General features: G+C 37.1%; 1 protein-coding gene across 1 annotated transcript; it reads left to right on the forward strand.

Moving 5' to 3' along the window:
• Positions 1-2,287: 2,287 nt before the first annotated feature.
• kmt5aa (lysine methyltransferase 5Aa) lies at positions 2,288-12,673 on the forward strand. The gene is made up of 7 exons (XM_036595444.1): positions 2,288-2,594; positions 3,464-3,611; positions 5,936-6,161; positions 6,366-6,453; positions 8,143-8,202; positions 8,301-8,491; positions 11,834-12,673. Exons 1-7 carry the CDS (start codon positions 2,586-2,588, stop codon positions 12,042-12,044), a joined length of 933 nt encoding a protein of 310 aa, XP_036451337.1. The 5' UTR covers positions 2,288-2,585; the 3' UTR covers positions 12,045-12,673.
• Positions 12,674-13,258: the final 585 nt, after the last annotated feature.

A 13,258-nucleotide genomic window follows, 5' to 3' on the forward strand; every position in this document is an offset into this window, starting at 1 on the left:
AGCTCAGGGCCGCAAATAAAGTTGAATGTGGGATGATCACTCATGTTATGAATTGTGTACCCCTGAGAGCTTGTACAGTTTGATAGAACCACACTGTTCAACTATTCCCCTGGGCCTGGATAAGCCCATAGAGCATAAGTGTAAAGGCTGTCAGCAATTACTATGAGGTTTAATAATTTGCACTTTTGTTCTGATGCACTGACCCTGAATCTAAAATAGCAGATAAACAGAGCTTGTCGCAATGTCTCTTATTAACATGCACAGGATGACTTCTCCAGTACAGCAGCCAGTGCAGTAGTCTTACAGTTACTTCTGAATCTTCAGCTGAGTATACTGGAGTGTACTGGACCTCATATGGAAACCTGATATATTGCAATATATGGATTTCATATATATGACATACATTGGCATGTATGGATTTTCCTTATATATCCAATTTAGTGTTTGTCACATGTGGGCACATATGTAACATATATGCCAACTTAGTTTAAACTGGCTATTTTCAAATATGGAACATATATGTTTAACACATTTATTTAATAACATATCACAGAAAACATATATATATATATATATATATATATATATAAATATGTATATATATATATATATATATATATATATATCAGATATATGTGCACATATGGCCATATATCAGATTACCGTATGGGACAAGTCAGTATATATCAAATCCACCAACTATACTGGAAATACAATGTGTTTATTATAATTATAATATTACATACCCACTGCTATAGATTAACAAGCAAGACCAGGTCAAGCCAAGTCTTCATGGGCAAAGATCTATGCATTTGTTTGGTTTGTTTCAGAAGAACAAATAAATCTGTTCCAGTTTCCTCTGTTCATTAAGGTAAACTGATGAACCATAATTTTGCATGGGTTTATTTTAGGACTGTTTTCAACCTTACATGAGCCCATATAAAGGAGTCGGGACTACGTGACAAGATACTGCTACAGGTACCTTTAAGATTTTTTTCCTGGCAACGTTTTAATTTAACTGAATGGTTTAATTGGAATTACCATAATTAATAAATAAATAAATAAATAACATGTAACATTTAGTGTTAAGTAAAATTAAAATGTTGGCAATAATTCAGTCATTAGTATGTGCGGATATGAAAGCACAGGCCATGCAATTAAAACACTAAATATTTGGGTGTTTCTACAACTACAGGCTCTGGCATTGACAGCTGGGATAGAATCCAGCTTCCCCCCGCGACCCAGATGAATAAGCGGCCTGGAAAGTGTGTGTGTGTGTTTTATTAGAATTGGTAGTCAGACTGCTGTGGGTGGAATACTGATTTACGTGAAATTATTTAGCTGCATGGATGCTGTATACAAACAAAACAAATATCGCCTCATGTAAGAAACAAGCCACTTGCCAGAATTGTTATGCTGATAATCAGACAGTTTTATTTTTTTAATTATAGGCTCTCTAATTTGTAAGATGATAAGCGATTTTTTAGCCTCAAATTACTGAAGTGAGGCCATGAATGAATATATTGAGGCCATGGATTAATATATTGAGGCCACAAATTACTACATTGAGGTCACAAATTAATATATTAAGACCATAAGTAAAGTTTTTCATAACTTAAATATATTAATTTGTGACCTTAATATAGTATTTTGTGATCTCAATATATAAATTCATGGCCTCTATAGAGTAATTTGTGGCCTCATTATATTCATTCATGGCCTCACTTCAGTAATTTGTGGCCTCAATGTAGTAAACTAATAAAATGAACCTACATGTCTTCTGAGTACATATGTATATATACAGATATGTAGTGTTTATGCTGGTAAAAAAGTGGAAAATGTCTTTTTTGGGACTATTTTGCCATACAGTGCCTTACAACTTACCTCTCTGCCATGAATGGATTAAAATAAATGGATTAACAAAATTATTTTAGCCCAAAATACTTTATCACAAGTCTATGGTAAAGCAATGTCCCAGGCATCAGGCAGCGTATTCATAACAATTTAAGTGGTTATGTAATAACTTCCTGTGAGGGAGCAGAGGCATTAAACTCTTCAGACATCTGGTTCCCATCACTGCCACTGTGAACAATTTTGAGTCGGTATGTTTCTCTGCAACGGAGCATTTTACACCAAACCCCTGTGAACGACTTTGTTTACATCATAGCCATTTAATTACGTAGACATTTCGAAAAAATGGTAGAATTCCCCTTTAAGAGCAGCGGCACAGCAGCCTGTCCTCCGTCTTCACAACATACTCAACGGCGCCCCCTGCGGACGACCACAGCGGAATATTATTGGCCTTTAAAACGCTCACATGGTTTCCTCTCGTGAATGAGTTAAAAGTGCAAACATGGCGGCGTGAAACTGTAAAAACTAGCTCGGGCGAGGTACAGTAAATGAAAGAGCTGAAAAAGTTAGCTTTTTTAGCGCCGGAGAGCCACTCTGTTGTCAGTAGCAGTGGAATGCCTTCACCCTGCACCGCCTGGAAGACGGAAAGTGTGGAGATAAAGTAGGTTTCTGCTCGCTTGCTAAAGCCAAAGCCCGCAACGTCGCCGAAAACAATAAGAGTAAAGAAGACTGAAATGAACGGGGTAGGTGATGCCGCCATATACAATCATAATTTTGATAAATATGCTTCTATATTGCGTGCTTTTAACAGGTATTAGTTATAATTTGCTAAGCTAGCTAGCTAGCTATGAAGAGCTGAAGTGTTCTAGTCGAAGCAAAGGAACTAGCTATTTGTTGTGTCCATTGCTTTAAAAGCAAATATGCAAAATATGTGAATATCGCTAATATTTCGACATTAATTACGCATGTATTTATCGCTCAGAGTTCGTAACCAACTGACTAAAGAAAAAGGGGTGATGTTGAAGAATTTATTATGTTGAGAACTGACCACTGTTTTATAGGCCCAGCAGTTGTGTGGGCGTGTTCATCATGGTGCTCATCATAGCCGTCAACATGAAGTCGAGTAGCATCCGCTCACAGAGACCAGCCGTGTAGATGTCAAATAACCGGGAATTTCTCAGAAAATTCGGACTTTTTTACTTTAAATAGGAATAAGTTCTCGTTCTTTCTCTGCTTCTCAGCGGTACCCTGATGAAAAAAGAAGACCATTAGAACCTTTAGGATTAAAATCGGATGGTCTTGCTTTCTAAAGAACACCTTTAGATCCCACTAGAAAACAATCAGATGCATCTGGAATCAGTCACAGGGCATTAGAATCCTTTTCATTGTGAGATCAACCTATCGAAAAAAGCTAAAACACGTTACAAAACCACTAGGAACCAACAGAAACATTTAATGGTTTCTGTGTTTTTTCAACAGGGTACATATGATTGTGTAACTCTGATCAGGGTTTGTTATTCATCAGCTCCAGTGTCAGACCTGCTATCTGATCTGAGCTTTATCCATGACAGACAAGTCAGCTCACAGCTCCACCAACATCTTTGTGTTGCAGGACGTATTCTGCAATGGACACGCTACACTTCACGGTTTCTTGAGCCACAGCGCCTCGAAGGCAAATCATCATGAGGAGATCTCCGTCAAACTCATCCAAGACGGGAAGTCCAGGATATTCTGCACCCAGGCCGAGGCACAGAATAACTGTATGGGCTAGATAATATTTGATTGCGTTGTGCTTTTTGCGCTTTGCATGAACAAACTGAACTGAACACTTCTTCTTTGTTAGGGATGTACCCATCCTAAAATTTTATGGCCAGTTCTTCTGAAGTCTTTGCAGCCAAACTGGCCAATAGTTGTTTTTTTTTGCACAATTTGATTTGACTTTATTATCATTGTTATTATTATTGTTATTGTTATTATTATTGTAGCGTCCTTGCTGAAGGAAGAGACACAGGAACTAAAAGCTGTTTCAGAACTACAGTTTATTGAGCTATTGTCAGGCCACAGCTCACGCCAAAAAAAGAAGAAAATCAAACATAATTGTCCCTCTGACCGACTCGCTTGTTCACTCCCCAAACCTCCAAGTTAAAAATGGAAAAACTTCTCTTTCCCCCTCCAGCCCCCACAAAATGAGCCTCTCAGAGACTGATAGAAAGCAAGGTGACTGGCAGGCATAATTCCCGTAACTAATTTCCTGAACATAAGCTATTAGAACAAAACGTAACTGCCACTGAAAGAATTAATCAGTCTTTAACCACATTATTTCAGTGCCCGCACTGTACAGGCTAAATGAACATATCAGACAAACTATTGCATTTCCAGAGATTTTTATTTAATTTGCAATATAAAGTGCTAGACACCTTGCTATTTAGCAGACGTGAGAAAATGATTAGTTTTAGCTTCTGTTTCGTAAGATTCTTAAAAAGATTCACATAACATCACAATCAGATCAGCTTTTTATTTCTTTTACTGTAAAATAAACTCATGCTCACTCAGAGAAGTGGGACTCCTTGGCACAGCCTGGTTTGGAGGGGGAAAGAAAATGCAGGTCAAATAGAAATTGGTCACAGATTTCATGTATGTGACGTAAAAGGCCTAAAACATAGTAAATGCTCCAAATGTAAGAACACAACTTTGTTTCACAACCATTTTTTGAAGACTGCTAACTGGATAATCAGTAATATTCAGACTTAGGCTTTAAGTTTAAATATTTTACTGAGTGATTTAATGTCAAAGTAATCCTTAGCATCAAAGTAATACAAAAAAAATGCACCATCTGAGGAAGTATTGTTAGTACAGCTTAAGTGTCTCGATGGTGCAGATGGCCTGTAAAATATGAAAATACAGTACTTCATGGTTTTTTGCGGGCATCTGTAGCTGAATACCAGTAACACTGGAAGACAGGACTTTGGAACTCACTCATTTAGGTTTTGTCCACATGTATCTGGATAATTATGAAAACTTTTTCCTCTGTGTTTTGGCCTCCCATCCACACGAAAACAGTGCTTTTTTACAGTGCTGTCCAGGGTGAACAGTTTTGAAAACTTTCAGTGTTTTTCAGTGGGCGGGCAAAATGCAGTTTTTTATTAATCATACCGAACTCTGTCTGAAATATGACTGACGACTGGGCTGTTTCTGTTTGCTCAGTAATTTGGGGTTGATTTGAAAGTTATGATCACGTTTATCATTCAATTACTTTTTCATTAAACCGCAGCCCAGAGGAAGCAGAATGTACTGTGCTCAGTTCATGTAAAAGAGGGGCAAATATTAAAAATATCTGTTATTCTAAAGACATGACTTGATCATTAATCAAAGTCAGATTCAAAATAAATCCTAACTTCATAATTTAAATGGGGTAAAAAGCTAGAAAAACTCAGCTTTTCTGCCTGATCAGGACTGTGTGAGTGTATCAGAGGTGGTGGTGTAGCCATAGCAACGTAAACAACCCCAATGTTTTCTTTTGCTTTTTAGGCTTTTATTTTCTAGAAAAAAGTGGACTTTGAATCTGTGTGGAATATCAAATTACACAGACAGCCTGCTGTATCTGTGTCCTGTCAAGTTGTTTTTGCACTCTCATGTGAACATAGAGATTATCGAAAATGCTGCTTGTGTGGACAAAGTTGTATTTTAATCAATTTATTTATTTATTTATTTTCTCTCTAAATGGAGGGGGAAAAAAACTAGATAGGTGTGGATGAGGGCTTAGTCAAGCAGAGCACGTGTCGCAGTCTGAAGGTTGTCCAGAAAGGGGCACTGTTAGCACTCAAGTTGCGTTTATGTGCGTTATTTACGAGTTTTCACAGCCTGGCTGGTTGCCAATTGTGGGTTTGGAGCAAAAATGTGCTTTTTGATTCCAGTGTTTGCTGATTCTGATGGTACATCCCTAGCTCTTTTTTCATTGTTTATTGAGGGTGTCCTTGGGCGATAAGATTTCATTTTGCACTTTGCATTTGTCTGTTTGTTTTTTTTTTTCCCAAGCGCAGATTGGTTTAATAGTTTATAACATCCTTTTCCTTCTGCCATACAGCAAAGAGACCCTGTACTGTAAATGGAGAAATCATTCTCCCTAAAATGGCTGTGAACGAAGACCTCCACCATCAAACACAGAGAGCAGAAGAACAGACAAGGCCACTGCATTATGTGCAAACCTTTTTACCCTCATCAACTGAAGTCACTCCAGAGGTCAACAGCACTCGCTGTCAGAGGAAAACAGTCTGTCCTAAAATGAAAGTGAAGAAATCTTCACAGAGAGTGTAAGGCTCCTGTCTTTGTATTGTTAAAGCTGGTAATGTCATATAAAATTGGTGTAATATAATGCTCAAGTATTTGAACTAGAAGTGACTAGCATTCTTATTTCTTATAATTGTTGGCAGTAATTTATCACTGATCATTTTTTAAATACTACAAGGTACAGAGTCAAGGTCATTCGTACACTTATTTTTCCTTCTCCCACTCAGTGCAGAGAGCAAGAATTCCCAGAACCGGAAGGTCACAGATTACTATCCCATACGAAGAAGCTCAAGGAAAAGCAAAACGGAATTAAAGGTAATTCACAAATATGACACAAAAATACAAAAGTCTCAAATTCCACTTAAAATTGTCTTTAAAGGGGAATTCCATGGGAAATATGCCAATCTGGACATTTCTTTACAGTGGTGGTGACAGGAACCAGGGATCTTAATGTACAACGTAAATATAATAATTTTAGTCACTATCCAGTACGACCAGTGAACTGGCATGTCTTCTGAGTTTGTGTGTGTAGTGCTGATATTCATAAAATTTGCATTTACCTCTCAGCACTGAAAGTACTTTAAAAGGACATTTTAGGCCAAAACATTATCTTAAAACTATCATATAAAATAGCGGCATAACGGACTAACATCTAATCGGCTACTAAGAATTTCTCGACTAGTTAGACAAATTAGCAACTCATTTGTTGATGCATTGATGATCATTCTCACTTTATTAAATCATCTGAGAACCTGCAATAATTTTCATTTGCATATTTCTAGCAGTTTTATTGTCTTTGTTATATTTCCCAGCAGTCATTGCCATTAATTTTTTTCTCTATCTATCCATCTAGACATTTACATTTACATTTACGGCATTTTGGCAGACGCTCTTATCCAGAGCGACTTACAATTTGATCATTTTACACAGGAAGGCGAAGGTAGTGTTAGGAGTCTTGCCCAAGGACTCTTACTGGTATAGTGTAGGGTGTTTACCCAGGCAGGGATTGAACCCCAGTCTACAGCATAGAAGGCAGAGGTGTCACCCACTACACTATACCAACCAGACATGCATCTCTCTTCTATATGTTTGACTGCATATATTACTAGCAAGCTATTTTCTTCCTTAGTTATGAGTTTTGTCATAACCTTTATATCGGTATGCCCCAAATAAGTGCTTGTACAAACTGTGCAAACCACATTTTCGCTAGCCCGTTTGGTTAAGTGGCACAGATGTTTCAGTCACGTTTCAAATGAAAACGCAGCAGACCCTTGCCATCTAGTCTGTTGCATCAGAAATAGTCCACTTTGTTTTACGAGACATAAAGGAATGTTCTAACTCAGTCAGCTCCTTCAGATGAAACCATGTTTGTGCGTTGTGTGAGGAATAAGCCAGTACTGTAATAGTAGAGGGTGAATAACTAATATTTCCCAAATTCCTGCAGTGTCTGATCATCAGAGACACGAATGTATAAGATACAAGTATAAGGCAAATGACTTGAGGAGTCTGACACAGCTGAAATTGGCTTCTTATTCAAATTTTCAGTTCCATTTCAAATGGTGTAGCAGTTAGATACAGGTGCCAGAATATAAGAGCTGCTCCATTTAAGATGGAATGAAAAGTTGCAACAAAAGGCTGCCAAATAAGAAACCAACTCTAGTCTTGTAGAAATTCAGACATGAAACAACATTTTATTAGCTGATGGGCTGAATCAGGTGTGTTTAATGGGGCGGCTTGCTGAAGTGTGCAGTGTTTTGGCCACCGAGGACTGGAGCTTCTCACGTGATTTAAAGCCAGCCTAAATCTTTTTATGGTGCATGCATTTGTTTGTGTTCAAGAAATACTAACAATGCCCACCATATATATTTTATATACATCATATAAAAGTGTATTGTGATCTGATTTGTAAAGATAACATCCCATATTGCCCACCCCTACTTCAGAATGTATCTATGAATTTGCCTGTGTGTGTGTACCTTATTCATACCTGTTTCGTGTCAACAGTGTGCAGAGAAGAAACACCTAGACGAGCTGATCACAAAAGGGATAGAGAATGGAATGACGGTAAACATCAGTGACTAAAGAAGTGAAGCAGTTGTGAAAGCATTCAAACTTACTTCACAGTTGAACACAACTTGAACACGTTCTTATGTTCACCATAGGTCAAATACATTGAAGGAAAGGGAAGAGGGGTTTTTGCCACTCAGCATTTCCAGAAAGGACAATATGTGGTGGAATATCATGGCGACCTGTTGCTGAAAACTGATGCGAAGAAAAGGGAAGCTATATACGCACAAGACCCAACTACTGGCTGCTACATGTATTACTTCCAGTATCTCAGCAAAACATATTGGTAGGTTACAGCACCACACCCTGTATCAATTTCATCTAACTTTGAAAAAACTATGTGCTAACATGTTTGGTGCTAAGCCTGAAAGATCAACAAAAGGTTAAGTATTTACTTCTACAAACCAATACAAAAAAATTGAGACAGTATGTGAAATGCTAAGAGCAATGATTAGGAAGTTCTGTTTGACCTGTATTAAATTGAAAACAAAAACACAGTATTTTAACTTTATGAATTTGATAGTTTTTTTATTAACATACACTCATTTGAAGTTTGACACTTGCAACATATTCCAAAAAAATTGGAAAGTTGGAAAGCAGGAGCATGTTTACCACTGTGTTACGTCACCTTTCCTTTTAGCAACACTTAATGATTTAAAAGTGGAATATTTTGCCATTATTCTGTTATACAGATCTTAAACTGTGCAACCACTTGTATTTTTCAGAAGTTTTCAGTGAGAGACAGTTCTGGACTACAGACAAGCTAGTGTAGCACCCGCAGTCTCTGATTATGCAGCCATGCTGTTGTAACACATGTAGAATGTAGCTTGGTGTCATGCCATGACAGACCCTGGCTCTTGAATTGTAAGCAGGTAACAATCTGGATGGTCCCTTTCTTCTTTGGCCTGAGGAATATGATGTATATTATTTTTATCTAAGAGGTTCACTTGTCAGACGACAATACGTTTCCGCTGTGTACCAGTTCATTTCTGATGAGCTTAAGCCTAAAGAAATCGGCAGCGTTTCTGAACGTTGTTGATGTATGACTTTCTCTGTGTATAGTACAGTTCTAACTGCATTTGTGGATGCAGCGATGAGCTGCGTTTATTAACAACGGTTTGTCAAAGTATTGCTGTGCCCATGCGGTGATGTACATCATAGAAGCATGCCTGTTTTTGATGGTCCCTTTTGCATTTTTGGCAAAGTGGCAAGCCTCGACCCATCGTTGTTCATGAAGGATTCTGTCTTTCTTGTATGCGCCTTTTATATCCAAGCATGACTGCATCACCTGTCAGGTGTATAAACATTTCACAATGTTCCTTGTCTTAAATTGCCCCTGTCCCAACTTTTTTGGAACATGTTGCAGGCTTCGGTTTCAGAACAAGCATATATCTACAACAAAACAATGAGGTTGACAAGGTAAAAGATTACATATCTTGTCTTTGTAGTGTTTTTGTTTAAATACAGGTGAAGTAAAATTAAAAATCACTGCTTTATGTTTTTATTTGTTTAACCTACTGTCCCAACTTTTTTGGAATTGAGTTTTTTATTATGCAAGGTTTAAAACCTCTGTTGTATAGTCCCCTTACAGCAGTGGTGTCAAAACACTTGTTACTATAGTTTGTTTGGGGTATTTCATTTTAGAGGATATGTAAGACAACCATGACATTATGTAATGGAGGAAATTAAAGAACAGCTACTTAAAATCAAGTTTTATCTGTATTGATGGATAACAGAAACTTATTTATCTGTAATGTATGTTGTTTGCTGGGTGCTTTAGATTGTTTTGAAACAACAGTTCATAACAATCAATACTAATCAGATTATTTTGTGTAGTTAATTGCATTCGTATTATTTGCTAAAGTTGTTTTTTGATGGAAAATACTGCATTGTAGAGAAACCTCCCAACTCAGATTTCTTTATTTCTTTACAGTGATGGTGAGAGGTCACAATGTCAACAGCACAAACATAGCAAATTTATTTACTATCAAAAACCACCAGTGAACCTGAATGTGTTTTTCTTGTTTTTATATGTGGCAGTGACAATAGTAAAACAGCTAAAAATCTGAAAAAATGTTTTGGGTGCTATTTTGACCTACAATGCCCTGCATGTACCTCTCTGCCATGAATGATTTAAAAAAAAATATGAAATACCTCACAAGTATGAAGACACAGTTTCCTAGGCATCAGGCAGCGTATTCATAACTACTTCATATAACGTCTCTGTGATGTGGCTTTTAGAGGCATTTAACTTTTCAGACATCTGATCTGCGGCAGACTCTGAAAGTATCGCTATTTAGCTGTATTTGAACGAAAGGGCTACAATTTCAGATTCTGTCATAGCAATACATGGTGTGTGAGCAACAGGGCTTCAGCCTGCACTGCTACAGATGGTTCAGATGGTAGAAAATTGTGTTAATGCTGTTTTAAAAAAATTGTGGCATTGTTAATTTATTGCATTAATGGTCTCTATTCAAAATACCTTTAAAATAAGCTTCCTTTTGGAAACTTTTACAATTCTGTATAGAAAACATGTCGGGTATGTAAGGTGTTCTTTTAGCATAGAGTACCGGTACCGGAAGCAGGAGTTCATAAATTATGTTAATGCAAATCTATGATAAATTATGATATTATGTTTTGGAAAAATGGAAATGTTGAATTTATTGAAACTGCCTAGTACTAGCTGTACTAACTGTTTTTCTAGAGCTGGAAAAATTACAAGAGTCTTGTTTTGTAATAAGAATTTTGTGAATGGTTAGTGTAGAGAGTTTCAAAGGTGAGAGAAATCATTTTTGTTCATTGTATAGAACTTTTAAAGAACAATAGATTCTTAAGCAGTTGTTTAGCTATCTTGTTTCTTAGCTGTTGTCAGTTGGAAGCTACTGACAGCTCAAGCTCAAATAAACCAATATTACCTACAACAGCCTTCTACAGGTGTTGTAGCACCAGCCGGAAATGAGAACTTTTGTTTTATTGGATGACCCATCATGTGTCTCCCATTAATTTTCTGCCTTCTTTTACATGTATTTTTGCTGTTGAAAAAGCACGGTGGAAAATAATTGTGGTTAATTTAAGGGGGCATTCCTATCTAAAACTAGAGTATTGTGCTATGTAGTGTTTCGTACCATAGCAGTGTATCCCACAGCCTCATCGATTTGACAGAATCCACAATTTCATATAATTTTCCTCTTTTTGTTCATTTGTTCTTCAAAGGTTCCTTCCATCTTTAAGGTACATTATCACAGGAGAATTTTCCTAGTCTTTAACCCAGAAAATCTTACAATAGAGGCTGCTACAGCGCTGCTGTAAGATGAGAGGAGACCTGTTTACAGCAGATTTTCAAAATCTTCGTTTTGGCCACAGTGTTCTAATTTAAATAATTGTGATCAATTCAAATAATTGTGGTCTGGTATAGTGATAAATCCTGCTGTTTTTGGCAGATAATCTGTTTCTCTTTGCTAGCCGCCTTCTCCAAGCTTGGTTTCTTGACATGAAAGAAACTGAGCTCTTTTATTTTGGGGTCTGTTTATTGTCCTCCGAAACTGGTTTGCTCAGATGATTTTCACCTCATGTAAAAGGGGTCATAGACAAATTTTGCCGTTTCTTACTGTGCTCTTTGTCTTGTTAGTGTTGATGCCACGAAAGAAACTGACCGTATGGGACGGCTCATCAACCACAGTAAAAATGGCAACTGTCAGACCAAGCTCCACGACATCAATGGAATACCTCACCTGATCCTTGTGGCCTCCAGAGATATAGAGGAGGGAGAGGAGCTGCTGTATGACTACGGCGACCGAAGTAAAGCCTCGATAGCAGCTCACCCGTGGCTCAAACATTGATTCCGAGAAGGGAACTACTAACACCCTGTTTCTTAAATACAGTTTTTAAATGTAATTATTGCCTTAGCAAACTGAGAATGTTTAGGGGGTAGTACTTGTTTGGGTGTGTTAAACAGTGACTTAAACACATTTAGGTTACGGTACATATTCTACATGTCCTACATGATACTTTTAAAGATATTTATCCCGCTATATGACATGCTAGTTTTGACACATTTCTTTTTGTATATTTTATATACTTGTAGATCAGTGCTTCCAAAGCATGCAGTTATAGTTCAACTTTCTGCATTTTTTTATATAAAAACAGTTTTCTTAAGCCAATGTATGTTAGGTAGTGGCTTAGCAATAATTATTTATGATGCCCCAATAGAAAACATGTCTGTGGAATGCAAGTGACGCTTAGAAGAGCCATGTTTTAAAAGCTTGGGATAACTGGAAGGTACCCCTGTCCCTCGACTCGATTTAGAATCTGATCGTTTTATGATGTTCAGCGTGTTATTTCATGGATTTCAACAAACCTGTACCTCTTGTTGAGTGTCCAGTATCAAATGACCCAAGTCAAAAGTATTCAGTTGATTCTGTATGCTGGGTTAGAGGCATTGTTAAATAAAATGGTTTTATGCAATTTTTTTGCTGTTTTTGATGTTGTAAGAACATAAGTGACTTTGAACATATAAACATTTTTGTGTTTTGTGCAGTGATGCATGAGATTTTTGCAAGGCCAATATCTTATTTTTTTTTCTTTTTTTATGTACCAAAAACAGTTGTGAATCATTTTACTAATCTCTACTAATCATTTTCAAATCTCTTTTCGTCACTTAAAATTAAAGGTTGGTTTGTTACTCTGCCTTTAAGACTGATATATGTAAATGACATTTGATGTGACTGGCTGTTTTGTATTGTGCCTCATTCAGAAAGTAGTCCAGGCACTGAATAGGCAGGTGCATGTATAGTACTGTGCAGAAGCCAGAGATCATCCTTTGTATTTCCAGTAAAAACAGCTATTAAGCACAAGCTACTCATTCTTCAGGAAATGTTTCTGAGATTAGATAGAAGATAATCCACTTGCATATAGAAGGGGAAACTCGAAGGAAAATATGGAAAAACTGAATTTGAAACAATTATGTACAAAGTACAGAGATGATGGGACTTCTAACAGCAACCTGCAAGACCCAGTGGACCACCAAAACTGCCACCATCAGATAAACAGTATT

This window comes from Colossoma macropomum, unplaced genomic scaffold (genome assembly GCF_904425465.1).
Source record: "Colossoma macropomum unplaced genomic scaffold, Colossoma_macropomum, whole genome shotgun sequence".
Taxonomy (NCBI): Eukaryota; Metazoa; Chordata; class Actinopteri; order Characiformes; family Serrasalmidae; genus Colossoma; species Colossoma macropomum.

Bases quoted from the DNA above. Each gene is read 5' to 3' on its own strand.
- kmt5aa (XM_036595444.1), top strand. The intron at 8,203-8,300 runs GTAAACATCAGT...TGTTCACCATAG, and splicing joins GGATAGAGAATGGAATGACG to GTCAAATACATTGAAGGAAA. The intron at 8,492-11,833 runs GTAGGTTACAGC...TTGTCTTGTTAG, and splicing joins TATCTCAGCAAAACATATTG to TGTTGATGCCACGAAAGAAA.